Raw genomic sequence first — 27,990 nt, forward strand, 5'->3', positions numbered from 1 at the left:
ATTAAAAAAGACTCTACACCACCTTAACAATAACTATATTTAAAATTCAAATATTATTTAATATAATTTTATATTTTAATAATTATTAAAATATGATTTATGTTATAATAATAGTTATATTAAAAATATAAAAATAAAATAATTAAAATAAAAATAATAACATTAAAAATAAAATTATATTAAATAAAATATTTAATATATTCAAATATATTAAAATATTAAATTAAATTAAATAATTATCAAAATTTAAATAAAAAATAAAATTTTAAAACAATTATTTATCAAATAATAAATAAAATTATATTAAATAAAATATTTAAATATACTAAAGTATATTAAAATATTAAATTAAATTAAATAATTATTAAAATTTATATATAATATAAAATTTTAAAAACCATTCTTCGATATCCGATTCATAACTTACCATATATCTATATCCCATTAACAAATTTTTCAAAATTTTGTTTTTTTTTTTAAATTTTAATAATTATTAAATTTAATTTAGTATTTTAATATAATTTAATATATTTAAATATGTTAAATATGATTTTAAGTATTATTTTTATTTTTATTTTTATTCTTATTTTAGTTATTATTTTTTAATTTTCTTAGAACTATTTTAAAAATATAAATAATATTTTATTAATTATTAAAATATAAAAATATAATAAGTAATATAATAATTTTTATTTAAGTTTAATATTTATTAAATTTGAAATAAAAAGCAAAAGTATTAACATATTTTACAGATTTTAATATATAAATAAGTTTTTTAAGATTTTCATTTTTATTTAAAATTTAATAATTATTTAATTTATTTTAATATTCTATTATAATTTAATATATTTGAATATATTAAATCAAATTTATTATTATTTATTATTATTATTTTTATTATTTATTTTTTATGTTTTTAATATAATTATTATTATAATATAAATTATATTTTAATAATTATTAAAATACAAAATTATTTTAAATAATATTTAAATTTTAAATTAAATTATTATTAAGCTGGTGAAGATTGTTTTTAATAAAAAAAAAAGAAAATGAAAAAATATTTATTTAAGTTAAAAATGAAAGTTTTGAAAAAGTTGGAGGTACAAGATGAGATGCCATAAGGTTAATAGTGGAATTTTTGGAAGTGCAGGATGAGATCTTGAGGTGTAGAATGAAACACTCTTAATCAAGGCAGGTTTATATTTTTTCTACGAGGGTTACTTCTTATACCACTCCAGATTGTTTCTTGCACCACCACATTTTTTGAAATTTTCAAAACTATCCTCTACATTTTAAAAAATCCTACACCCCCTATTCTTTTCTTCAACATATGCCACATGTGTTTAAGTTTTATGTTTTTTTTTTAGTTTTTAATTTATTAAATATTATATTTTAAATTAATTTATAGATTATTTGAATTTTTTTTACAATATTACGTAAATTAATTTTATTTTATTTAATTAAATAGTTATTATTAATTTAATTAAATTATACTATTTTTTTAATTAGTTATAATAAACGGATATGCCACGTTTTAAGGTTTTGTTAAAAGTTTTTATTTTATTAAAATATTATATTTTAAATTAATCTATAGATTATTTATTTATTTTTGTTTTTTTATAATATATTACGTAAATTAATTATATTTTATTTAATTAAATAATTATTATTAGTTTAATTAATTTAAAGTAAAATAAAAATCAAATTAACTAAATTAATAATTATTATTAAATAAAATAAAATTAATTTATGTAATATATTATATATAAAAAAATTAAATAATCTATAAATTAATTTAAAATATAATATTTTAATAAACTAAAAATAAAAAAAAACTTAAATGAACGAGACTACATCCGTTAATATCTGTTGATTATAATTAATTAAAAAATAATATAATTAAATTAAATTAATATTAATTATTTCATTAAATAAAATAAAATTAATTTATATATAATTACGTAATAAATTTAAAAAAAATTTAAATAATATTTATATATTAATTTAAAATACACTAAATTAATAAACTAAAATCTAAAAAAAAAGTATTAAACCAATGTGGCATATCGTTAAAGAATTTGTTTTTTCAATGAATGTTGACATGAAGAAAAGAAGTGGGGTAGAATTTTTTAAAATATAAATTATAGTTTTGAAATATTTTAAAAATATGATAGTAAGAAGCAATATAAGATGATGTAAAGAGTAACCCTCTTTTCCTGTACTTTTATATAAAAGAAATTAATTTGTCTTTTTTTTCTTTTTAGATTATTTACTGGTAGTTAATTATATAATTTAGAAACTAAAACTAATTTTTAGGTCGCGAAATTTAGAAGTCAAAAATATTTTTTAGAAATTGTAGAGTTAAAGAAATAAAATTTTAAATTACTTGATCAAAAATTATTTAAAATTTTTAAATTGTTAGTTTAAAAGTATTTTTTATTTCAACTCAGAATTTGCTTTTAATTTCTATATTGCACAAAAGGGAAAACCATTTTTTTTATATGGAAGTGCAGGAAGAAGGATATAAAGGTGTATGAAGAAGCTGATATGGATCAATCAATGTTTATTGTTTTTCTTTTTCTCAAAAAATGTTAGTTGGTTTTATTACTTTTATTATCGTGGGGAGATTGTCTTCTAGTGCAGCGGCTCCATCGTAAACTACTGTAACCTCATGGATCGAACGATGAGTATGAATAGTATCTTTTAACCGTTGGATCAATTTGTTTTTTGAAGATGCCAGGGCAAAGGTTCAAATTGGCTACATTTTGTGCTTCGCTACTGTCACCAGCTCTTGCTCATTTTTTGCCGCTCAAATTCTGTTACTCGCTTTGTTGGCGGCTTCAGTTGGAAGAGAACGACGAAGTGAGCATCGTACTATTCTCTGACGCTAGCGCGATTTCTTTTGGAGCCTTTCGTGTCGTGGTAATATCTTGCTTGGATTCTAACCTTAATTTATGCATGTTTGGTTGCTGAACAATTGCTAGTCATCATAGAAAATACGCATTCATTGTATAGAACGATTCGAACTACTGGCAAAGATTGCTGAAATTCATTTTCAACTTCGCTTATGCAGGCAGATATGAATCAGAATGTGATATTCAATTATTTCTAGTTCTATTGCCAGAAATACATCGTTATTTTCTCTTTCCTATTTTTGTGTTTTTCCCCTACTTTTATTTCATCTAATCAGGTTTATATCGAAATGTTAATAGATATAAAGCATATAAACGAGGGGAAAATTAACTATGCAAGAATATGTTGAAATGAAAAATAAGTAGAAATTTAATTGTTTAAGTTTTAGGTTTCGTGTTTTAGCATTTTTTTTGACAAGATAGTGAATGATTGTGGTTTACAAATGCTGATGAGGAACTTCTGCTTAAATTACAATTATATTTTTGACTTGTGATTGGTGTCTTACTTCAAACTAGTCACTGCAGCTGCTGTCATGGATACTGACGAGGAGTGCTCAATTGTTCTTGAATTACCTGAAAGGGATCCTTTCTTTGACAAAAAGAAGGTAAAAATAAGACTTTTTGCTTGTTTTTTTTGTTGAGGAGTTTCAAATATGTGAAGGATTTGGTGAGAAACTGCTCCATTTTCATGTGTAAAATTTAAAGGCAGCTCAACTGCACAATGATTAAGCTATCATGTTAATATCTTCCTTTTATTTACCCTTGAGTCCTAAGCCATTTGTACTTGCATGCCATCGTTTTATCAGAAATTACTACAAAGTAAGGGTTTTAGTCCCAAAGAACGGATATACCTCAGGAGCTCTTCAAAACCTGACTGGATGAGTGCTACTGTGGAGTTGTTACTTCAGATTGCTCGGATCATGCAATTAAATGAGGTTACTTCCTTTTAACGCTTTAATATATACTGAGTACATTTACTCATTATCAATATACCAATATTTGGATAGACTAGAGTTAAGGGATTGAAGTAGTCTTCGAATTTTTCACACATCTTTATGTAATAAGCTTATCTTCTCGGTCTATTTAACGAGGCAAACTGAAATAAATTACACCGTGTTTTTTTGGTCTTTTTCTACGCGCCTTTTCACTTTTAGGACTTTAACAAGTCATGAATGAACTGATTTATTGAATTGCAGCTGGAACTTTATTTTGCTGAAGAGGACGTATGCACGTCGATGGAATTTTACAGTCCCAGGAATGAGTTGGAGGCTCTCAATTCAATTGTTTTTCTCACTGACATATCACTTGCTAGTTGTTCACATCTCCATACAAATATCCTGCAAGGGTTACGCCAAACAATTCTTGATTTAATTACTGATGTGGGGGACAAAAACAGTGTGAAGGGGGGAGTAGTTCAAAAAGACCATAGTTGTGACCAAGAAGAACGCCTGATAGAATGGGGAGAAAGCAATGGCGTAAAGACACAGTTAAAAATAGCTTGTAAGTTTCAGTGTGACTTTCTTTCCTTTTGTACAAATATTACCTTTCCTTTTAACATCTATAATACAAATTTCTTTCCCCCTAAAATCTTCACAGATATTGAAGGAGCTGGTCGAGGTGCAATAGCAAGGAAAGATCTAAAAGTTGGAGACATTGCTTTGGAAATTCCTGTGTCAATTATCATTTCTGAGGAGCTTATTCATGAAACTGAAATGGTATGTTTCCTTGTTGAAAAAAAAGGTGAAAATAGTTTATTTAAAACTTCTTTAAGAAAGCTATGGTAGATTAATTTCCTTTTGTTGCAAACAACTATTGAATGATAATAAATTATCCTTTACCTCCTTTGCATTCAACACGGTGCCACATTATTGAAGAGTTGAATATAAAAACCCATTTTATATCTGCATTTCATCAATCCCTGTTTTTGTAAAATAAGGTAATGTAGGATGCTAGTTAACGTGACCATCCTTTAATCGAAGCACTGTTTCTCTCTCTGTTGGAAAGACTGACAATATAGTTGAACTCCGACCTCTCTTGTTTGATAAGACACATTGTAGTTGTAATTTTTTCTTAAAATAAATAGAAAGTAGGAAATGTCATATGTTCACCACTCTAATATGTTCTTAATATCTGATAATTGCCTTTATCTAATTCAGTATGGTGTCTTAAAAGAAATTGACGGCATATCATCTGAGACAATATTGCTATTATGGAGTATGAAAGAAAAGTACAACAGTGATTCAAAATTCAAAATTTATTTTGACACACTCCCAGAAAAATTTAATACAGGTAATCTTACCTTATTATAATGTGCTTTATACACATACATGGATAGAAATTTTGTACAGGTCGGGTCCCCGAAATTGCAATTCATCGTGATGCACAACCTTTTATGCTTAAAAACACTTACAAGTGGTTTTCTAGGACTTTGAACATTACCTGCAAACATTACCTTTATGGATTTCCAATTATGTAAGTTTTATTGAATTTCTGTATTGTCAGGTTTGTTATCAACCACATGGAAGTTTTTTTGTTTTTATGGTGATAACTTTGCAAGAGTGATATACCTGTACATTCCTTATATTTTATTTTTTCACGAAGCATAGACCCTTTTAGCTCTAGGGCTGTAACTTTTGTATCTTTTTTATTGATCTCTACTTTTAGTAGCACTTGCCTATTTATTCCCTTCAAAGGCAAGTGGGAGTCCACCTGTACAAGTGCCCTGGCTATTTCTTGGTATCCAGTAGGAAACACTTCTTATTTTCATATCCCTTTTGGCTTGTTTATGTCCAAATGGCTAATGTGGTAGTTTTATTTGTAGACGAAAAAGTTCACAAAAATGATAATAAATTACTTTACATTCACGAAAGGACAATTCTGTTATGAACTCAATTTTTTTGGACATAAGCTATGAGCTCAAATATGGGATATCCAATATGATGATGCTACTGTTATTCTAAAATAACAGTAATAGTCCGTGCAAGATACATGCTTAAACATGTATGAAAGTTCATAAAACACAATGAATATATAGCTGAAATTGGGCAAATCCATATTACAAACACATTGCTAAAATTAAAAAGTTATAAATTGTTGTCATCATAAATTCCTCTCTTTCATTTGCGTATAGGAATAACACTCAATCTCATTACTCTTTTAAAATAATACATAAAGAGAACAATTTTCGTCTTTGGTTTATGAAGAGATACAAATACTTATATGTTTCTTGTAGTGTTATTGAATATAAATCCTTTAAAAGTTTGGACACTTCACCAACATGTATTCATGAAGCATTAAAAAATATCATTATCAGATTGTGAAACATATCGATGAAGTATTGGTATGGTATCTGATATGTATTAAACACAGATACTTGGAGCAAATTGAAGTATTTGTGCTTCATATAAGTATTTGACTTCTTTCTACCTTTCGAATGGAAATAGTAGAGTAGTAGTGATGGAAACCAAAAAAATACAGAAATAGAACAGAGAACACAGGTAATAGAAAAGCATATGATATTATTGAAAAGATAGGAAAATCAAAAGGAGTGAGTCTCCCATTCTAAACAGAGAAACCAAGATGATTCTCTATACCCTAAAACCTTCCCCCCGTTTCTCTCTCTCTCTCTCAATATTCCCTATAATAGCATTCCTCTTTCTCTCACCCTAACAACCTCTAACAGTCTCAAGGGATTGACCCTACTACCCCTGCCAGCTCAGCACCTTACATAGTGCCTTTCTTCCTTCTTGTGATATACACTTTCCACTTACTAGGGTCCATATTCTCCCAATAAGAGTGGACCCATGGTTTTTTGGGCTTCATCTCCATACGGGCCTCATCAAGTAGCCAAAAACAAAATTTGGCAGTTGTCACCGTGCCTATGCATTGTTTTCATGGGGTATTTGGTTTTGTCAAGTTTTATTCTTCATGCTTTGGTATGAGTTCTATAAGAAAAGAGAAAAAATGAGAGACATGTGATAGTAGATTACATATGGAGCTGAGTTATATAAACTTATAATAATTACATCTATGCAATTATCCTCATTGTAAACATTACAACTAATCTGGACATTATTTGCATGTTTTCCTATGCCTTCTCAAGCTAGAGATACATTTCATATGCATCAAGCTTGTTGCATATGTACTTATATAAGGACCACTCAAAGACTAGCTTGTCATTAGAATTAATCAACTGAATGGTGTTGCCTCTATAGACTATATTGGATATTTTCTATTGAAATGACAATTTATGTCAATGTTTTTGGTTCTCTCTCTCATGAATATTGATTGAAGGTTATCTGCAGCATGAATGATTGCCAAAAATGAGTGTTATTTGTATAATAAACACTTCAAATGAGTTCTTGAAATTATTGTTTGAGTTTAATAAGTTCATAAGTAACTAATACCATAGATAGAGCTGTCAATTTGGCTCAACCCAAAAGGCTTGGCCCTAACCCATGTATTTTGGGGCCAAAAAATCTCACAGGGCCAAAAGGCCCCCTCATTAAAATATCCTACAGGCTCAAAAAGCACACAAAAGCCCTATGGGTCAGGGCCAACCCATGAGCTTTCATTTTAAACATGAAAAAAGAATTAACTTTTTAAAATATATTATTAAACCTTAGGTTTAGGTGGGCCTGTCTTAATCTTCAGTATGAGTCATCCCATCTCGACCATTGGCCCAAGCCTACTAGACTCCAATTTCAGCCTAGATCGGCCCAAGTCGACCTTCGACTTGAGTCGGGCATATAAGTCTTAACCCTTGGCTTGAGCGACTCGTCTCAATTATTGATCTGATTTAGCCTATCTCGACATTCTGCCTAGGCAAACCTGTTATGACCTTTGGCTAAGGGTGGGGCCAAATTTGGGTTAGGGTTGACTCGGTGGAAATTCTGTTGGGTCGACTTGGCTGAATTTGGCCAAAGTTTTGGCTGGGGCAGACTTGGCCAAATTTGACAAAATTTTGGCTAGTTGACTTGACCGAAATTTGGTTCGGACCGACTTAGCCGAATTTCGTCTAGGGTTGACTTGACTAAATTTTGGCCAAGGCTAACTCAACAAGAGCTGACTCAGTCGAAATTTGTCCGGGAGAAATTTGACCGGGGTTGACTCTTTCAAAATTCAGTCAGGGTTGACTAAGCCGAAATTCAATAGAGGTTGAATCCATTGAAATTCAGTTAGAGTTGACTAAGCCGACTCGGTTAGGGCCGACTTGCCTGAATTTGGCCAACTTTCGGTTGGGCCAGACTCGGCCAAACTCGGTCAAATTTCGATCAAGGCTGACTCAACCATAATTCGGTCGAGGCCAACAATGCTAAAATTTAGCCGGTGTTGACTCAGCCAAATTCAGTAGAATTTTGGCTAGGACCGACTCAAGCGAAATTTGGTCGGGGCCTACTCTTTCGAAATTCATTCAGGGCCAACTTGACCAAAATCCGATCAAGGTCGACTCAGCTAAATTTGGCCAAATTTCGGCCTTATAGATTGATATTTTGCTTTAGCATTAAAAATGTGTATATATGATATACTTTTTTCAGTTCAATATAATCATTTGAAATTTGAACTAGATAAAAACAACTTAACCACAAGTCTCAATGAAATTATTAGTTATATATGAGTTTTCGGCGCCTCTTTTTGAATAATGGAAATGAAGCAATGAAATAGCCAAATAAAGTGCGTGTATTAAATGAGTTGGTGACAAATAAAGTAGTGGAATGATCAAATAGAAAAGTGAGAAGTGCACCTTCAATTCCTTTTCATCTACCAATTTAAGCTTATATGAATTTTCAATTTCTTTCATGAGGTTTGACAAAAGAAAAATTACAATTAATAAATCGTTAAATTGAGTTTTGTATTGATGATAGGACATTGCACAAATTCATTAATTTAGTGCACCGTAGAAAGTCATTTGAGATCTTTCTAATAATACAAATAAATACTGAGCTAAATAGTAGAATTTGAAATGTGAACAAGATTATGATAATTATGCTTTGGCATTTAAAATTGCAGGTTTGAGTTTCAGCATTGAAGCAATTACAGTGTTAGATGGAACCTTGCTGTTGGAAGAGATAATGCAAGCAAGACAGGTAATAAATTCCTAGTTTATGACATCTTTATTGATATGCTTGTGTTTAGATAGAAGGTTATACTCTCCTTTGAGGTGTACTGAAACACTGAACTATTGTTATTAGTTTATTGAGGGTTTAAGTTGTTGATCGTGTTAAAGTTAAGGCTGTATCTGCCCCTTCTAAGTACTAGCCAGAATCTGAAGTTACTTAGAAAGTATAGCTTGTTAAATTGAGGGATCTCTTGGACTATGCTTGGGAGTTAAGTTTTGGACTATGCTTGTTATATCTGAAGTTTTTCATTTCTAATTGTTGGAAGTCCCACATCGACTAGAGATAAGGCCAATTCATAGTTTATAAGTGGGTGCAAACCTCACCCTACAAGCCGGTTTTGTGGGGTTGAGTTAGACTTAAAGTCCACTTCTAACACTAATAAATATTCTTCGTTTGATATATTATTATTTATAGGGGAAGAAATAAAACGATCAACGAAAACTTAATTTCCTGTTCTTTTTTTCACGACGTACTGTTGAAAGTTTCTGGCATGTAAAGAATGACAATTTTGTTTTTTCTTTTCTGTGGCAGTTCCTGCATGCTCAATATGATGAGTTGTTCCCTGCTCTGTGCAATACTTTTCCTGATATATTTCCACCAGAGCTGTACACATGGGAGAAATTTTTATGGGCTTGTGAACTTTGGTACTCTAATAGCATGAAGATAATGTATTCCGATGGAAAGATAAAAACATGCTTGATCCCTATTGCTGGATTTCTCAATCATTCAGTACGTATATTCTCTATTTCTCATGTTTTGTCTTCGTGCTGCCTTTGCTATTGAATATTTAGATAAAAATTTGTGATCTTCAGATATTATGTTTTGGTCATTGAATTTAATGAGTACACTAAGGGTAACGAAATTTGAAAATACAAGGGTTGTAATTTACGTTATTAAGAACGGCGTAACTGGGTTGACATTTCTTTTAGATTGATTCTACCTGCAAGTTGATATCAATTATTGCTGAGCTCGACTAAATAATTTGTTACTTTCTATACCTGAGTTAGCAGTTCTGTGATATCTAATGTTTGACAATTATTTACTTTGGTTCGTGACGTTTTTTGATTATACACAATTATTTAAGAAATACCAAGGTTTTGCATTGCAGCGTTTTACACCTAGAAATGTTATTTCTCTTCTGTTTTGGACCTCGACGACAGCTGTGCCCGCATGTTATGCACTATGGCCAAGTGGATCCTGCAAAAAATTCACTGAAATTTTGTCTATCAAGACCATGCAAATCTGGAGAAGAATGCTGCTTAAGCTACGGCAACTTCTCCAGCTCTCATCTAATTACCTTTTATGGTTTTTTACCACAAGGAGACAATCCATATGATGTTATTCCGTTAGGTAACGTTTCGCTCCGTTCTCTCATATTCCCTCTTGACCATAGATATCTCAAGTGATGTCCCTTCTTGAATTTGTTGCGCCTTACCTAGTCCTGTCTATCTGATTGATGTTCTAACTAATTATCATTTACAGACATTGACGGTGCCGACGTTGATTCTGGTGAGGATATACCCAAGTCCAACTGGACGAGTCACATGGTGCGTGGTACCTGGCTCTCCAGGGATCACAAGATATTCTACTATGGTCTTCCCTCTCCATTATTGGACCATCTTCGGAGATCTCGAAGTCCAATGCTGCGAACAAAGACCTTTGTATTTTTCTTTCTCCTTTCCATCATATCTTGTTCTCAAACTTGTTTATTAGAAGTTTCTTACGCAATGCATAGTTTTACATCACTTCAGAGAAAGAGAAAATCATATTCCCCTCTACTCCTTGCTAGAACGCATTCCTCCTTCATGGTTAAGTTTAAATCTTCCTATTAAACACTTTTTAATACTTGTACTCATTAAATGTAGGTAAAATCGAACACATTTTATATTTTCTGTTCCTGGATTAGGAATAAGTCTGAATTTCCTAGTGGACAATCCTCGGATGTAGATAGTTTTAATCCTTGAGATGATTATATGTTGTGTGGACTTGCTGTGATTAAAATACACTTTCCTCCCTTTATCCATGGGTAAAATTGTGATAGAACCAAGTTTGAGCTTCAAAATGAACACTAGTTTAAATGGAGGTGACCCTAACAGTGTCTATCACATTTGTGGTAGTCAGAACATTTTGAAAATATTAAATTTATTTTTTCCATTTAATATTTTATTTATAAAGTATGGTTAAAGAATGAAAAGTAGAAAGTTCTTGTTAAAAAAACATGCACCACATTCATTATTCTTTCTACTTTCTAGTTTAGAGATATCGTATCGTTTAAGTGATATGACCAAATTGTGACATATAAGGAGGTGTAATTCTTATTTTATGATATTTTACCAAGTGGATTTTGTGAGGTTGAAGTGGATGTAAAAGGTCCTTGTTTTTTTAAGATACTGTGATGTTGGTCAAAATTTTACTAATTTACCTTTTTAATGTATATTGATTATTTTGTTTTGTAGTTGCAAGAAAACTTGGAAAATGAGCTGGAAGTTCTTGAAAATCTCAAAGATATCTTCGATGACATGATTGAAAATATGGGCGAAATCGATCTTAATTACAGGTGAAGGCATTAACCAGTTATTTGCGGAAAAAAATCATGAGGTTTCATTTGGTGACATGGTATTTTTTTGTCGTCAGAGAAAACTGCTGTTGGGATGAAAAATTGGCTATGGATTTTAAAAGTACACAAAGACGAATTGCCTGTTCTGTTTCAACCTCGTGTCTCGCTGGTATGGATATGTTAAAGAACGAACTATGCAAGTGCATGGCTGAGGACATCCTAGGCTAATTGAACATGTTGGATCATTGTGCCTTTAAGAAGACGGTCGTTTGGACCTTGAAGCGTAACAATCATTTTGTACTATAAAACTCCGTCAATCTTTGCTGTCATTAGCTATGTGGTTGAACTTGGATGCTCCATTCTGACAGACAGCACAGAATTTCTTCTTTGGTGAAATGGATGGTTCCACTTCCTGAATTTTTTTATTTTCAGGGAGAAGGAAGTTGTTTGGCGTAACTGCTGGCTCCACGTGTTTCTTTAGTGCTAACTAATGCAAAACCTACCATCCAAAATGCTTAAGAGGAAGATTCGCCTAAATAATGGTATGTGCATTTGCATTATCTTTAAAATATGCGGTCCAGAAAGTCCTATATCAATCAATTAAATCGGCAAGCATACTTAGTATGAATTTATTTTGAATGACTTTTTGTTGATGTTCTGACACGTTTGTATTTATTATTTTATAGTATTTATTAAATCATATAGTGATAAAAAAGAAATACTATTAGCATATATTATGTGTATTAATTAAATTAAAATTTTAAGTCTGAAGTGATGTTACGGTTATCATATAGTAGAGTAAATCTGTAAGTTTTATTGATTATTGACGCTAACTTTAACCGGTATTTTTATGTACAGAAGAACTATCAAGAACAGGTTTATGAATAGGATATTCTTAATAAATGATGAATCAAGAATCTTATTATGAATTGGAAAATACAATATGAATACAACATGATAACTTTAAGTACAAATAAATATATGACAAAAGATATTAAAAATAGGATTAAAGATACTTTTAGTTCTTAAAGGTAAAATTGAATTTTTTGAATTCAAATTTTTTATATAATTTGATTTTTATATTTAAAAATTAAAAATAAATAAATATAATTTAAGTTTTTTCATATATCAAATGATGTTTTTGATTGAAGTTTGAGTTATTTACACAGTATAATATATTATAATATATTTTAGTTTAAATATCAGTTTTGAAAACTGGTTAACAAATAAAAAGGTTAACATATTGAATTAATAAAACTATATTAATTTATTTTTTAATTTGAAAAATTAAAATATATTACAATTTTGAATAGAAACAAAATTAATTTTATGTCTAAATTTAAAAATTAAAAATATATTTAACTATTAAAAATATTATAGTAATTTTCGTTATTTAAGAGTCTCACATATTAATTTCTTTTGTCTTTTATTTTCCTTTTCCTTTTCATCTTTTCTATTATTGTCAATATATACTCGTTTCGTTTCAATTAGCATGTAGGACGCATTCTAGCAATCACCCTTTTCATTTTGTTGTCCGTGTCACTTTGTTTTATTTACTAAGTACACACATACTATATACCAGATCAATTATATTAGTGTTGAAAAAGAAAAAACTCAATTTACACAGAAGTTGACGTTACTATGTTCAAACAATTTCAAAAATAAAATAAAACTCAGCGTACGTTAAAAATTTGGTTCAACTAAAATACAATATCCATTTCAAAATGAAATAGAGAAAAAAAAATTATCGTGCTAATCTCACTCGTAACTTCAAACAAATGTGTTTGACTTTTTATCTGAATCATGTGATTCACGCATTGCTAGATTGGCTTCAACATCGGAGGTGACCGACAAAGATAGAAGAAAATGCATATTTATATTATTTTTGTTTTGATCATAAGTCCAACTACTAAAATGAGAGACACAAACACTCCCTCTTAAATTTGGGTGTCCCATTAGTTTAAAAGGAACATGTGACAACCAAATATTTGGTGGAAATCACTAAAGTGGTACAGTTAGTAAATAACTGGGTTCTTTAAAAAGCCAGGCAAGAGTTTGATTTCTGATCATAATATTAATATTAATTTTATATGTTTCTAATTAAAATTAAATTAAACAATTTCATGTTTATTAATATATTTTATATGGTTTTATATTGGGGAAAATATATAATTAAAAGGTGATAAATGAAATAAAATCAATTAATTTAAAAATTCATATTTATTAAAGTAACTTATTTTAATATATTATTATTTTAAAATGTAACCCTTTTACTTATTAATGTTTAATATTATTTATTTCATTTTAATTCTTATTTTTTGAAAATGAATTTTCACATCAAATTATTTTTAATTTTTAAATATAAACTAAATATTTATTCATTACATCAATCATATGCCCGAGTGAGCTGGGTAACCGACTCTTTTGTAATATTTATTAATGGACATAATTGCACTTCTTTTTTGGACAAAATATTTAAGTATAATTTATTTTCCTTTTAATAATGTTTCCTCTTATAATCTTTTATTTTTATTTTGAAAACTATATCAAATAATTTATTAGCATTGTATTTTAATCTTTTATTTCTGTTTTAATACAATTTCCTCCTTATGTCAATTTGATTATAATTGATTTGAGAGTTAAACTCTATAAAAAAAGGTTATTTAAAAAATACTACACAAGAAATTGTGAGTTCTAATAATTAACTTTTTCTTTTTTCAAATTTTAATTATTTCAATTTTTTTAATAATTGTGTTATTAGGATGAAGTATCTTCCACTTTTTTTTTTATTAATGAGAAACTTTCGTAGAAATCTGATTTATTACGAGAGAATCTTCTTTCCAAAAATATGTTTTTTCTGTTGGATCAAGTTTAGTACCGATTGAATTAATTACTTGTTGATATTTTAATTTAATTTAATGTTGTTTGTAACATAATCGAATATTTTTTCACAATCAACCATAATTGTCTGAATCTGTAAGCATAATTTAGAAAAAAAATAAATTACATCATGCAAACAAAATTTTGTGTGAATAAAAACTGTCGAATTTAGTTTCAATTTTTAAAACTCATTCAAGCCCAACTAGATTAAATTAAAATATTATTATAATTTCATTGAAATTAAGTAAAAATATATGTTTAAATTTCAATATTATTTTTGATATGATAGTTTTTTGTTGAAATTTAATAGTTTATTACAAAAGTTTTTTTACTAAATATCCAGTATATTCATATCATTTATTCAACACTAAAATAAAACTAAATTATTTTAATTTTTAAAGCTTGACTTAATATAAATTAAATCTGAAAATTTTATTTATATTAATCCGTATTCCGATTTATATCTGATGAGTGAAATGCTAAGGTGAATTCGGCAACCTTGATCAATCCCACTCTTGCTGACGGCCACTTTTCGAAAGTCCATATAGTTTATTTCCAAAATGGGTTTTATCAGATAAAAGAACTTGTTTTTATCCACTTTGGTAGGTTTTATTTAATGGTTTAAAAATATTTCCAAAACTAAAAAATAAAATAAAATCAATAAACAACAAATAAACCTAAAGAAAACAAAATTTGGTTTGTGGCCACCAGAAAAAACAGGAAAGAAAAAAAAAAGGTTGGGAAGTGAAGTGTGACTAGGATGCATTTAGGTGGCAACTCTATTTTTACTTTCTTTCGCTGCTTTTGACATAATAATGGCATTATCAGAGCAGCCAAATCACAAGCCTAAAAAATCATATATTCAAACAATATTTTCTATATCACATACACTTAGAAAAAATAACAAAATATATACGGGCCCAAGAAAATAATAGAAATGGTTGTGACAGCCCTAATCATAGCCCTCCATGTTAACACTTCTACCTTCCACGTGTACCCTTCGTACACGTGGCTGATAATCTTTGCTGGAAAGCATGGGGTATGGTGGAATTGCCAGCACCTGATCATGACCAACCGAAATAAGGGAACCGGAAAAACAAAACGTGGAGGATAAAAAAGAGAGAAGGGTCGCTTGAACGTCTCTCTCTCTCTCTCTCTCTGTTCGTTCGGAGGTATCTTTCTCTTTCTTCTCCCCTCGCTCGGTGTTCTGTCGCCGTAACACAAAGGGGAAGAAAGAGAAAGAACACGGTGGCATTTTGACCCACCCAATAGCTTTTGTTCTTCATCCAGACATAGCTTCTTGTGTGGGTTTCTTCCTTCCTGCTTGGAGGGATTCGACTTTCTGTCTTTTCCCTTTTCTGTCCGGTTTTCGTTTGGGTCGTTAGGAGGTTTTGGGTGTTGCCGAAGATGCTGGTAGCTAATAGCTTTGATCTATGGCGAAAGGACGCTTTTTTCTCTGCGGCGGAAGAGGTGCAGGAATCGGCTGATGTGTACGTTCCCCGATTCGTCTCTTAGGTTGATTTAATCACGAGATTAGATGAATTCTATGGTTAAAAAACGCATCTTGTGGGTTGAGATCATGTTGGGTATGTGTGGGTTTTTGGGTTCTGGTGGGTTGTTTCTCCAATCGCCGTGTTGTGTCTTTCGTTCTTCCTATTTCTTATTTGTTCTTTGCTCAGTTAAACTTTTTCTTTTAAAAAAAAATTGGTAGATTTTTCTTTTCCTTTGGCGCTTGCATATGGAGTTTTTGGTAGTTGGGGTAAATAATAGAAACGAAGGGGAGGTATTGTTGCGTGGAAGAGAATCTAGACTATATTTTCCCTTGAATCAAATTTTGGAACTATTGCTAAGTTGATATTTATTTGATCTTATCCGGTGTGTAAATGATATGAATGGAAACTTACAGTAGATTCCCATCTTATCTGGGGTCAAAATACTTGAAGCTATTTGGATGATCTATGCACTGGCATGTCCTTTTTCGAGTCAGTCCTAATTTAGGATGGAGTTTGGGCATGTCTTCATTATCACTATAGTCTATAAATATATTGGACCATGGCATGCTGAAGAAAACAATTGGACTGTCATTTATGTCTGACATAAATTTCATGTCTCTCTTTACCCAGAATGGAATCTGCTTACAGGGCATGGTTGAGAGAAAAGAGAGAAAGGTCAACTCCTGCGGAATTAAATGAACTATGTAGGAAGCTACAAACTGCTTTAGGCACTGCAAAATGGCAGGTAAGTCAATATACTTTTCTTTCATATTGAATTCCTCTCCCTTTGTACCTTTTTTTACTATGTACTTTTGCAACAAAAATCTTTAGTTTTCTTATTGTAGATTCTCTTATAAGTCAACTCTCTCCATTGTTTCTTGTCATATCCCTTGAGATTGAATATTCTTTGTTGTGTTAGTTAGAGGAGTTTGAGAAAGCTGTCAGGCTAAGCTACCGACATCATGGTGATGACAATTCAAGCGCTAGGCATAGGCAGTTTATTTCTGCCATTGAAAGCCAAATTACCCAAGTTGAAGAAGCACTAAGAGAATCTTTTATTGAGCAAGGCAAGCAACCCCTTCGGTGGGTAAATCTGGATGAAGAAGAGCGAGATGATCTGGCTGCGTTTCTATCCGGAACTTGTCAGACCATTAAAAGCACTGATGATGAATCCATGGAAGCTACCGCCACGAAGATAAGCTCACTTCAGCAGAAACAAGTCAAAAAAGAAGATAAAAACGTAGATATAAACACTTTCTGCAACCGGGATTTATCTGTTAGTGAAAAGTCTTCTAAGGATGTCATTTCTGCTAACAAGGATGCAAATTATGTGATAGAAATAAAAGCAGATGCTGTTTCCAGAAGTAATGATGAGATAGTTTCTCAAACAGATAGAACAAGTACAAGAAAGACGTGGAATCCACCTAATTACGGTGCTCTAAAAATTGTAATTCCTGACGAAGATGAGCCAAGAGATAATACTCCACGGACTGTTGATGCCACCCCTAAAGAAAAAGGATTCAAAAATCTATCTTGGAAACAAAAGTTTGAAGAATATCCTCAGGCCATGCGAGTAGTTCGTATGTTCAATCAGGTTAGATGAATAAGTGCATAAAGAGATAGGGAAATTTTCTTCTAGTTTTCTTTGCTTACAGTCAGATTTTTGTACTGTGCAGCGTTTTGGACGCATTCGTATATGCCAGAACCAGAGACAGTTTCAAAGGCCATTCCACCCACGATATGGGTGTTCTGTTCAAGTTACACTTGTTCTAATGCTGACCATTTTTCTCTTTGGTAAGCTTTCCGTTCCTGCTCATAAAGGATTCTCTAATTTCTGCTTATTTCAGCTCTACTTTCATGTTCCGATCAACAAAGTTAATATAATGCGTGAGCATTAACATATTGGTTAGCAGATCTTGAAACTTGTTAGTTCCTATGATCTTTGTTATGATGCTTATTAAAACACACAAATGGTTAAATATGTTACAATTGCTTGAGATTACTATTTTATTTTTTTTCTGTATCTGTTCTTAATTTCTGGGGTAGAAAGAAACAGAATGAGGACTGAGGCTTTTCAGATAGAATAATGGCATTATATGGGGAATGAATGATCAATCTTGTAATTGCTGTTGAAATTTTGGCGTCGCTAATTAAATGATATTTTCTTCCCTTTCTCTGCAGTTCCCTTTGTACTCTATTCATCTTGAGTTAAACGGCAGCTTCGCTCAACCATTTTACGAGGTATTTCCACAACCTTAGAACTTGACTAAAATAATGAAATCTGAAATTGTTGCAAGTATGTTTGAGGTGAAAGTTAGCAAGAAGAGATTTCCTTTCTGCTTAAAACATGGTCGGAACAATGAAATATTCCATTAAAATATGCTGTAGTGGTTAAAATAATAAAACCTTTGCAAGTATATGTGTGGTGTAAGTTAACATGAAGATGTTTCCTTCCTCCTTAAAACGTGTTTGGAACCAAGAAAGATCGCATTTCCTTTTTCGTCAGATAGTTTGTGGTGATCTGTATGGTTTTCTTGCAAGATAGTTTACTTATTCAAAAGTAGATTTAACCACACGAAACGTGTGCAGATTCAAACAGCTTCATCATCCCAAACATAGCATCATTTTTTCAACTCAAGTGAAAACTTGACTTCAAACAGTTATGGTCTGTATGAAAAATAGAGATGTGAATACTTGTGTCATGTTAATAGAGATTTGTACTGAATTTTTATTCAAGAACTCGGCTTTATATATGCATGTTAATTTGAATTGGCGGGTGGCACTGTTATATGAATGAATGTTTTTTGGGTTTTGCAGGGCTTTACTTGTGGTGGTGGGTAGAGAAGGTGAGTGGTCAATCGAGATCTAAGGCAGTGCCTTTGATATATTTTGGTGGGACAGTGAAGAGAATCGGTGTGACCTTCTCTTTTGTCGTTGTTGAGATTAAGATGAATTTACCATTGTGTGGATACTGATAGGATAGCAACCAACCTCTGCGTCCTACAGGGACAGCTTCTATTTTAGTTTTTAAGGCATGTTAAAATGTATATACATTTATCCAATATTTAATGCAAGTTAAGCTACATTGCTTGCAACACTGTTACTGTCTCAATTCAATGCAACCGTCCATCCAAACTTAAATATGATGAGCTGGAACAAACAAACAAACACGTTTAATACTCTGTTGTGACCACTGCTTTTTATCACAAATTAATTATTGTTTTAACTACATAAATAAAAAGTTTTAAGTGTAAAACAAATGTAAATAAAGAGCCTTGGACGGAAGATTACGATGGCGAAATGCGTTTTTCAAGGATGGAACACAGGCTTCCATATTTCCCAAATGTTATATTAGTCTTAAAATATCAAAAACATTTTTTAACCGGTCGATTTCTTTTTCAGACAGAAAATAACATTTTTTTTTATCTTTCTAAGGTTAATGTTAATAATACATAAAATCTCTCAAAAAATGGAAACACAAATATAGGGTTGACATTCCACACATGAAAAACTGTCGAGTAAAAATGATCCTCTTCATCCCAAATTCTCAACGCCATTGAAGAGCACACCCGGTCGCACTATTGAAGACATGAATGATGTTACGTCATATCATTTGAAAAATACAACATTTTAATTAATTTATACAACATTAAATAATTGAGGGGAAATTTAAATCAGTGAAAAAAAAATCTCGGAACGATAAGACTTTACGATACTAAGTAGGTAAGCAGTGATGGGCCGAGCCTATGGATATATCGGCCCAACATTATTGGTAAGGCAAAATGGAAAGAGAAGAAATGGTTGGACCCAAAAAAAAAAAAAAGAGAGAGAGGAAGAAGGAAGAAAAGGAAAAGAGAAAGGAGAGCATTGGTGCCAGATTCCTGTAGCGAGTCCAATCAGTCCTCCACCACACTCAGATCTGCGAGTTTCGCTTTCTGTATGTGCTCTGTGTGTTGAGAGCAAATTGAATGTTCAATCCCCAATTTCCATTTTCGAGTTATCAGAATTTCAAATTTCCTAACTGAACGCGATCCCAATCTCAGATGTCTTGTCTAGCGCTTTCCTTGCAACCCTCCAATGGATCCGACATACTTCTCCAGACGCGCGAGTGGTTCCCTCCCGCACGCGCCCTCGTCGCCCTCTCCGCGTTTCGCCAAACTCGCCGGGCCCTCGCTGCCAATAAGCACTCCACGCCGGACGACGCCTACGCAGCGGAATCAATCGGCGACGATCCCCTCGCGGCGTCGAGCGGCCAGGTCATCGTCGGGGTGGAGAGCCGCTACCGTGTGGTGTACCGCCTCGTGAACGGCATCTACGTGCTCGGCATAACCGTCGCGGACCATGACAACTCCGTCAACGTGTTCGAATGCATCCACATCGTAAACCAGGCCGTCAGTGTTGTCGTGACGGCGTGCCGGGGCGTCGATGTCACGCCGGAGAAGCTCAGCCGCAAGTACGCCGAGATCTACATGGCCCTTGACATTGTCCTCCGCGGCGTCAGCAACATCCGTCTCGCCGCCATGCTTTCCACCATGCACGGCGAGAGCATCGCCAAGATGGTCCACTCGGCCATTGACACCGAGAACAAGATCCGCGGCGCCGAGACGTGGCTCACGGCGGAGGTGCATTCGCTCGAGCACCAGGCCTGCATCGACGCCTTATCCACCGCCTCCTTCGAGTTGCCGCCGGAGACGCTCGAGGCTGGCGAAGAGGTCGCCGCCAGCCTTGCCCCGGCCCAGCCCGAAACGCAGGAGGAGCCGCAGCAGAAGCCGGAAGAGTCTCAGGTGGAGGACCCTTTTGCAGCTAGTGATGCTATTAACAAGCCGCAGGAACTTGTTGAAGGTTTCAAGAAAACAAAGGACCCTGCTACCGATTTAACCTCAGCTTTGGAGGGGCTTGATGTCACCACATTGCCTCCTCCTGAGGCTACTCAATCCACGCAGATAAATGTGGAGGGTTTTGAAGGGAGTTACGGTGGAGTTGAGTTTGGGAATGAGCAAGCTTCTATTGGAGAAGCTTTTGAAGGTTTCAACGATGCTTGGGGTGGTGGACTGGATCCTTCCGAGTTTGTGGGCACAACCAAACCTCCCAAACCGCAAGGTCTTGGTGGGGTTGAATTGTTGCAAACTGGGCCTGATGCTGCTCCTAAAGCAGCTGCTGAAAGTGGTTCAGGAACTCCACTTGAAAACTTGTTGGTGAAGAAAACTGAGATGAAGGGTCCTGAGATGTATATCTCTGAGGTGATTAGTGCAGAGTTTAGGGAATCGTTGCTAGCACGAGTGGGGTTGATGGGTGTTGTTTACCTCAGAACTATACCACCCAAAACTGCTGGTGATAAGGAAACTGAATTCTCATTCCGAATTGAAGGAACCAGTGCTGTTAAGAGATTTGTTATTCAGAATTCGCGTGTTAGTAGTCTTGGTAATGGGTTGTTTCATGTGAGGACTGCGGCCTCTGAGGAGCCAATACCAATTATTAAGTATAGCTTAGTTCCTAGGTTGACGCCGTTGCCTTTGAGGATTCGACTTACGAAACGGCATACTGGGAGTTTGCTTTCTGTCATGATACAATATGCTTCAAACCCTGATTTGTTAGTCCCCTTGCATGATGTTACTTTCACTCTTAAACTGCCCGTTGATCCTACTCTGTTGAAGGTTTCTCCAAAAGCTGTGTTAAATAGGACCGAAAGAGAAATTAAATGGCTTGTGCCAGAAATTCCGTTGAAGGGCTCTCCTGGTAGGTTGAGAGTTCGGATGCCGGTAGATTCCAGTGAAGATGATGAGGAAATTGAGGTTGTTGGTTATGTGAAATTTTCAGAACAAGTAACCCAGTCATTGTCTGGAGTTTCTATACGGCCGGCTTCAGAGGGTAAGACAGACTTCTACGAGGTTAGTGACAGACTTGAGAGTGGGGTATACATGTGCGATTGATTTTGTAATCATAGATGATTAGCAGGAGCTGTACTTTTTCATTTTGTGTCCATGAGATTTATGATTTGGTTGTGTTTATAGCATTCTTGGATATTGATCATGTACCTCGAACTCTGGAATTATCTGAAAATATTTGTTTCTCTGTACTGTGGCTATGATTTTACTTCAATGAACTGTATTTCCTCTTTGCAATGTTACTTGCTAGTATTACCCCGTGCTCATTTTGGTGATTCTTATTTGCAATAATAATTCTATGTATCATTCTAGATGAACAGCAGGCAATATATTCTTAAAACTTGCTAATGTCTGCTGAAAATTTAACAATAACTAGGAATCAAGATCATCAACAGTAGATGGTAGCCTTTGGTGGTTATTAGAGAGGTTTAAACAAGTCAAGCCGAACCCAACTCTTAAAGTTTGGACTTGGCTTGTCAAAGGAGTTGATAGCTCAAGTTTGGTTACTTTATTGAATCAAGGTTAATTAAAAGTTTCAGCTTGAGTTATTTAGCTCATTTATAACTTAACTACGTTTGCTTTTATGAGCATTTTCTTATATTGTTTTTCTACTTTATCAATATAACATCTCAAATTATTTTGATACTAATCTACTAATAAAAAATATGTATCAAGTATTTCTCAGAAAAGTAATTAATATTAAAAGGAAGCTAATGTTTTGCACAAATACAACTCAATATTAGCTAATAGAACCTGAACTTCGAAATAATAATGCTAATATTCTAATAAAACATAAACTAATGAACTTTCTATTTTAAACTCACACACATACATAAATGAGTTATTAGAGTCAAACTCTTAAAGTTTGGATTCAACTCATTTAAATAATCAAACGTACCAGAGAGATTGAGTATGTCTATATAACTTACAGACAAAATTAAACAAGTATTTAATAAGTCTAGTCTGAACAGTTCTGGAATAGTTTTGCTTGTTTACACTCGTAACAACGAGCAAAAAGATCACCATATACATGGTGGATGGTGTGACGGCCTATGGACAAAGCTGTGATGAATGATAAAAAGTGTACAAAATCTAAAGAGTAAATGGCAAAAATATATCAAAGAAACAGCAGAACCTTATGCTAAAATCCAATAAAATATCATTAGTCTCAAAAGAATGCTTTGGAGGCAATGACATTTCTCTATAAATGAAAAAAACTTGGGAACATCGTAGGTTTAATAAAAAAAGCATAGAACATGAAATTCTAAAAGACAACTAAATTCTGAGTTTCTAAAACAGAACTAAATCCTTAAAGTTTGATAAAACAGAGTGCAAACAGATGAAGAACAAGTATAGCCACACTTAAGTTGCCGTTGACTGGTGGTCACTAGAGAAGGTCTCCAGAGTTGCTTGCTTAGGTAGTTCCCAATAGAAAAGACAGAGTTTCACAGTTAAACACCAGGGAGAAAGAGTGAACACAAAAATGAAATGGGGGTCCGATATGTTTTAAAGAATAAAGTACCCCTTAAAAGGGATTTTAAAACTGAAAAAAAAAACATGGGATGTTCTGCCATGGGTGTTGCAGTGCTGTGGCATTACAGGTGCCTTGGCAGATACCGCAGATGGTGCCATTCATTGGGAAATAACAGAGGATAAATGGCGAAGGGGTCCACAAAGACCATGTTATGGTGTTATGGACATTGCTAGGAATTATGGATTCCTGAAGAGCTGGTGTGAAGTACTGTTGCTCTTGTTAGTATTACCCCGTGCTGCATTTAGTAGTTCTTTTAAATGAGCAGTTCTGAGCCGTATATAGTGGGTGCAAATTATTCCTCTAATGTTTAGATTGGTTAAGAAAGGTTCCAAAAACTCTTGACAGTACCAAGCAGGGTATGTTAAATTTGAAAGTAGACACTGTAATGGTCTGGTTCGTTGGAGGGGTGATAGTGGACAGAAGAGAGTGAATTTAATTAGGTATGTCTGGTAGGAAAGAAATAGGGAGGAGAGATAAATTTGAAAGTAAACACAGTAGTTCGTTGGAGATGAGAGTAGAAACAGAGAATTTAATTAGGTATGCTTGTTAAGAAAGAAATAGGGAGGGGAGAATAGTCAGCCAGTTCACGCACCAGCCAAAGGAGATTCACTTAGGGGCTGCACTAATGAATTGTGTAATATCTAAAAGGGACTCCTGGCAAGGGTATTTGTTCAAATGATATGGAAATGTAAATCTCGATGTACAGATGCTGACTGTGTTGGATCAATTGTGGGCAGGAGATCAACTAGATATTGTACTTTCTTAGGTGGGAATCTTGTAACTTGGAAGAGTGAAAAGTAAATTGTGGTAGCAAAATTCAGTGCTGAAGCAGAGTTCTGGGCAATGGCTCAAGGGTTCTGTGAATTACCATTGTTGAAAATCATCTTGGAATACTTAAGAATAAAGTGGGATGAACCAATGCAACTTTACTGTGCTAATAAATTTGCTATTGGCATAGCCCATAATCCGATTTAACATGATAAAACTAAACACTTTGAAATTGATCAGCATTTTATCAAAGATAAATTAGTGGTCAAATCTGCATTTCATGTCTCCTCTCCAAACAACCTTGCAGACCTTCTGACAAAGGGAATGGTAACGGAAAATGTATATTTACCAGCTTGAGGAGGAGTTTTAGCAATCATATTTTTCATTATTCCATATTTAGCATATTATAATTAACGTGCATAATGTAAATATCCCTAAATCATAGGATATTACATTTAGTGTTATTATATTTCCAAAATTATATTTCCAATCTTTTATTTATATCTGATCTACTTTTAGCAACAAAATTATTCTACCCTAATATTTGAGAAGAACCATGTAGGCTATGAATAAGATGGTTCACTTCGAGATGGAGATATTGGGGTTAGATGTGGTAGTTTTGTCTGAAGAGGAAGGAAAGGTGTGGGGTTGAGTTTGAAGAACGTAAGAGGAAGTTGTTTGAGAGGAGGGAGGAGACAGTGGAGATGGTCAGCGTGATTGTTAAGAGGGTATTAAGATCAAGTGATGAAGAACCTATGGTAAACGGATTAATCTAAAAGGGCAATGGCTGTCCATACACCATGGACAAATCCATTAAGGTGGTACACAATACATCAGTCTTTTATCAAAATGTCTTGCACTCTTTAGAGACAAGCTCATTTTAGTAGACTCTTGCCCATTTAATTTTTTAAACCCCTTTCTATTTTGTCGATTGAATTAAGAATGTGAAATTGTGGTAACAGCAAAACATTTCCTCCCTGCGATTCACTTTTATAATTTGCTGCATAAAAATTAATTGTGCTTTGTAGTCTTTCTTTATCCTGTATTACCCATCTCATGTGATGGTATTCATATATATGGTGGAAATATAAAGATTTGTCAATAGCACGCTATAGAGGTGTAGTTGCCCTGGCCACCATATGCACTGCCGTAGTGTTCATTTCACTGTATTAGCCAAAATTGCAGCATTTTGTATTGTACTGATGGTGTTAAAAATCCCGTGAATGGCCTTCTATTCTATGTTAACTTGTTAGAGGGGGTATTTTATGGAGGTATTTTTTATATTATTTTCGGTATTAAAATGGTTTTAGCTTGTAGAAAACCCTTCAAAGTTTGTAACTATACCTCACGTTTCTTGAGACTGTTGCACAAACCCAGTTCAACTCTGACAATCACTGTGTGACCCTCTGGTGACTCTCTCAGGCAACCGATGCTGCAGCTCGCTAGTTTTTTTTACTTCCATATCTCATTCTCATTTGTTTTTTCAGTTATATCTTGTAAACATGTTCTCTTATTCACATCAATCTTTATCCCATCAGCCTGTTCTCTGTTTATTATTCTCTTTGTTCCATCAGTCTGTTCTTTGACCATCTATCGCCCAAAGACCCAAATCCATTCACTCTTTTCTCTCCCTTTGGTTAGTCATGGCATTCTTGGTTACTATTTGCTTGTATGTTTGCTTAGGAGCTTAGATCAATAACTGTTTATTTTTAATTATGAACATGTCAATATTTGAGGCTGTTTATTTTAAATTTTTTAATATTTATATGCATTTACTGTATTTAGTCTGAAACATATAAACTGTATAAAAGATTTCAAAATGCCCATCATCGTGCCATAACAATTTTTGTTATTAGTCTCTAAGTGCCATTATCTGGGATTGATTACTATGACTGAAGAAATTCTTTTGTCAAGGACTGTGGTGTTGAACCTAGGTTGCTTCACTTTTGAAGTATTATGTTTAGTTCGAATTTCTTATTATTTTAGACCTTGTACATGGTGTTTGAAAATTTCAGAGCAAGCCTTTTTCCCAAGTCCAGTCAATCAATGCATTAATGATAATGTGTCTAATTTCAAATTGTCCTGTCTTCCACAGACGAAGTTTGTGTTCCATGTCCCCACGTTCTTGGACAATTGATCTTTTCACTTTAAAAAAGATATATTTTTCAAAATGGTGTTTAATCAATATACTCTCCGTGGGCCATTATATGGAAGAAATAGGTGTCATAACGATCCTCTTTCAACAGCAGCAGTTTTTACCTACAAAAATATCAGCAGTTGTCTTGTGAAGTATCTATCACCTATTGCATTTCAATAAGCTTCCACAATGATGGAGTGAATGTATTCTGAAGAGTAATTTTGCATACACATACATGAAAATTTACAAACAAAAACGCTAACACCACCAATGAAATGCATCAAAATATGATGTCAGAAATTGATAACTTTAAACTAGCGAAAATTTTGAAAGACAGTTGTTTGTAACTACACGTGATGGTTTAGCTGCAAATGGTGTGATTTCATTTCATAATGCAATAGCAAATGTCAGGGACCAAAATACTGAAACAGGAAGGAAAGAGTGGAGTGTAGTAAGGTGGGGAGAAATTAATACTCTCTTTGTTATGTTTGACATTATTGAAAATTACAATTATATATTGGTCTCATTTCTAAATTAAGAGAGAGATCACTAAACGAGAAGTAGGATATACTGAAATTATTGTTTTTAATAAATTTTTATCAAAAGACAGTCTTACTAGTAACAAAACAAAGAGGACAGGGAAAATGATATCAAGAAAAAACAGAGGAAATTAAAAACTTTGTTCTGTTGTAAGGGAGAGAAGCCATTTGAGGAGTATAATCACCTTAATTATGTGATTACAATTACAGTGGCAACATATTCATTCCTGCTCTCTTTCTCTTGAAATCTATTATCCTTGTATTTTTCATTTTGGGTTTTATCAGTAAACGAAATGGGTCAAGTCAAGTATTCCTGTGAACAAGTGCAAACCAGACGTACCAAAGTACGGCATCCAATGCCTCAGATGCAACAAAACTTGGACTGCGTTGTTTTTGGGGATTACTTATGTTACTTAATATGCACAAATTTTTAATTATTTTAATCCTTTTAAAATATTTTCTTAAGTGTATGTAGTATCTATTTTATTTTTTTGGCTTTTGTTCTTTTAGTTACTTAGTGGACACTATACTCTTTTTTGGTTTTTTTAGGATCGATTGATTGAGGAGTGAAAATGAAAAAGTTAAAAGAAATAAACAAAGAGAAAACGGAAAAACAACATTGTTTATATTAAAAAAATAATTAAAAAGTGAAGAAAATTAAATAAAAAGATCTGATAGAATAAAAAAAATTTAAGTGATATATTTATGAAATGACCAAACTGCACTATGTTCTAATTGTATTATTTTAAATAATAAACTTAAATTAATGTAAATGTAATAGTTAAAAGCATAAAAGTAAATTAATATAGCTAGAAAATTGTCTATGGAGACATGTAAGAGAAAGAAATGTACTCTATGTCCAAAAAGATAAATAGTATATTACAATCCTGCAAAGAAAAAGATGGAAGACAACAATCAAATAAAATTTAAATTACAATTATTTTTATTTAAAAAAAATTGGAAACAATATAAAAAGAAGTTTTGCTTGTTCAAAGAGGTACTCTAATTGATAAAAGATTTCTTCAAAATCATCAATTATTTAAGGAATCTTGTCAATCGATAAACATTTAAATTTAAACACTTTAATTTTTGCTGCATTTATTGAGTTCTACCCTAAAATTTCACAAACATATTAACGTCATGGTGAAATTTAAGTTGGAATC

At 32.7% G+C, this 27,990-nt stretch overlaps 3 protein-coding genes across 9 annotated transcripts; all 3 read left to right on the top strand.

Annotated features, from left to right (window-relative positions):
- The first annotated feature begins 2,657 nt into the window (after window positions 1–2,657).
- Window positions 2,658–12,323, top strand: LOC124832221 (SET domain-containing protein). 6 transcript variants are annotated; one of them, XM_088105293.1, is made up of 12 exons: window positions 2,715–2,925; window positions 3,441–3,520; window positions 3,722–3,850; window positions 4,112–4,415; window positions 4,512–4,630; window positions 5,072–5,204; window positions 8,925–9,001; window positions 9,566–9,763; window positions 10,129–10,384; window positions 10,517–10,695; window positions 11,491–11,591; window positions 11,669–12,323. In XM_088105293.1, the coding sequence occupies exons 2-12, from the start codon at window positions 3,449–3,451 to the stop codon at window positions 11,817–11,819; spliced, it is 1,719 nt and encodes a 572-aa protein (XP_087961419.1). In that variant the 5' UTR covers window positions 2,715–2,925; window positions 3,441–3,448; the 3' UTR covers window positions 11,820–12,323. The 6 variants fall into 6 exon arrangements, with proteins under 6 accessions (XP_087961420.1, XP_087961418.1, XP_087961417.1 ...); XM_047306373.2 differs by having other exon boundaries at window positions 2,722–2,925; window positions 10,195–10,384; XM_088105292.1 differs by having other exon boundaries at window positions 2,698–2,925; window positions 3,432–3,520; window positions 4,112–4,630.
- A 3,259-nt stretch (window positions 12,324–15,582) lies between these two features.
- Window positions 15,583–19,061, top strand: LOC124832218 (Syntaxin/t-SNARE family protein). Of its 2 annotated transcripts, none has more exons than XM_047306369.2 (6): window positions 15,583–15,986; window positions 16,595–16,709; window positions 16,884–17,558; window positions 17,641–17,758; window positions 18,146–18,205; window positions 18,782–19,061. In XM_047306369.2, the coding sequence occupies exons 1-5, from the start codon at window positions 15,958–15,960 to the stop codon at window positions 18,169–18,171; spliced, it is 963 nt and encodes a 320-aa protein (XP_047162325.1). In that variant the 5' UTR covers window positions 15,583–15,957; the 3' UTR covers window positions 18,172–18,205; window positions 18,782–19,061. The 2 variants fall into 2 exon arrangements, with proteins under 2 accessions (XP_047162325.1, XP_047162324.1); XM_047306368.2 differs by having other exon boundaries at window positions 15,584–15,961.
- A 621-nt stretch (window positions 19,062–19,682) lies between these two features.
- On the top strand, window positions 19,683–22,091 carry LOC124832219 (muniscin carboxy-terminal mu-like domain protein). The gene is made up of 2 exons (XM_088105295.1): window positions 19,683–19,901; window positions 20,008–22,091. The coding sequence occupies exons 1-2, from the start codon at window positions 19,698–19,700 to the stop codon at window positions 21,892–21,894; spliced, it is 2,091 nt and encodes a 696-aa protein (XP_087961421.1). The 5' UTR covers window positions 19,683–19,697; the 3' UTR covers window positions 21,895–22,091.
- Window positions 22,092–27,990: the final 5,899 nt, after the last annotated feature.

Source organism: Vigna umbellata, chromosome 1 (assembly GCF_029865625.1).
Source record: "Vigna umbellata cultivar VRB3 chromosome 1, Vumbellata_1.0, whole genome shotgun sequence".
Lineage (NCBI taxonomy): Eukaryota > Viridiplantae > Streptophyta > Magnoliopsida > Fabales > Fabaceae > Vigna > Vigna umbellata.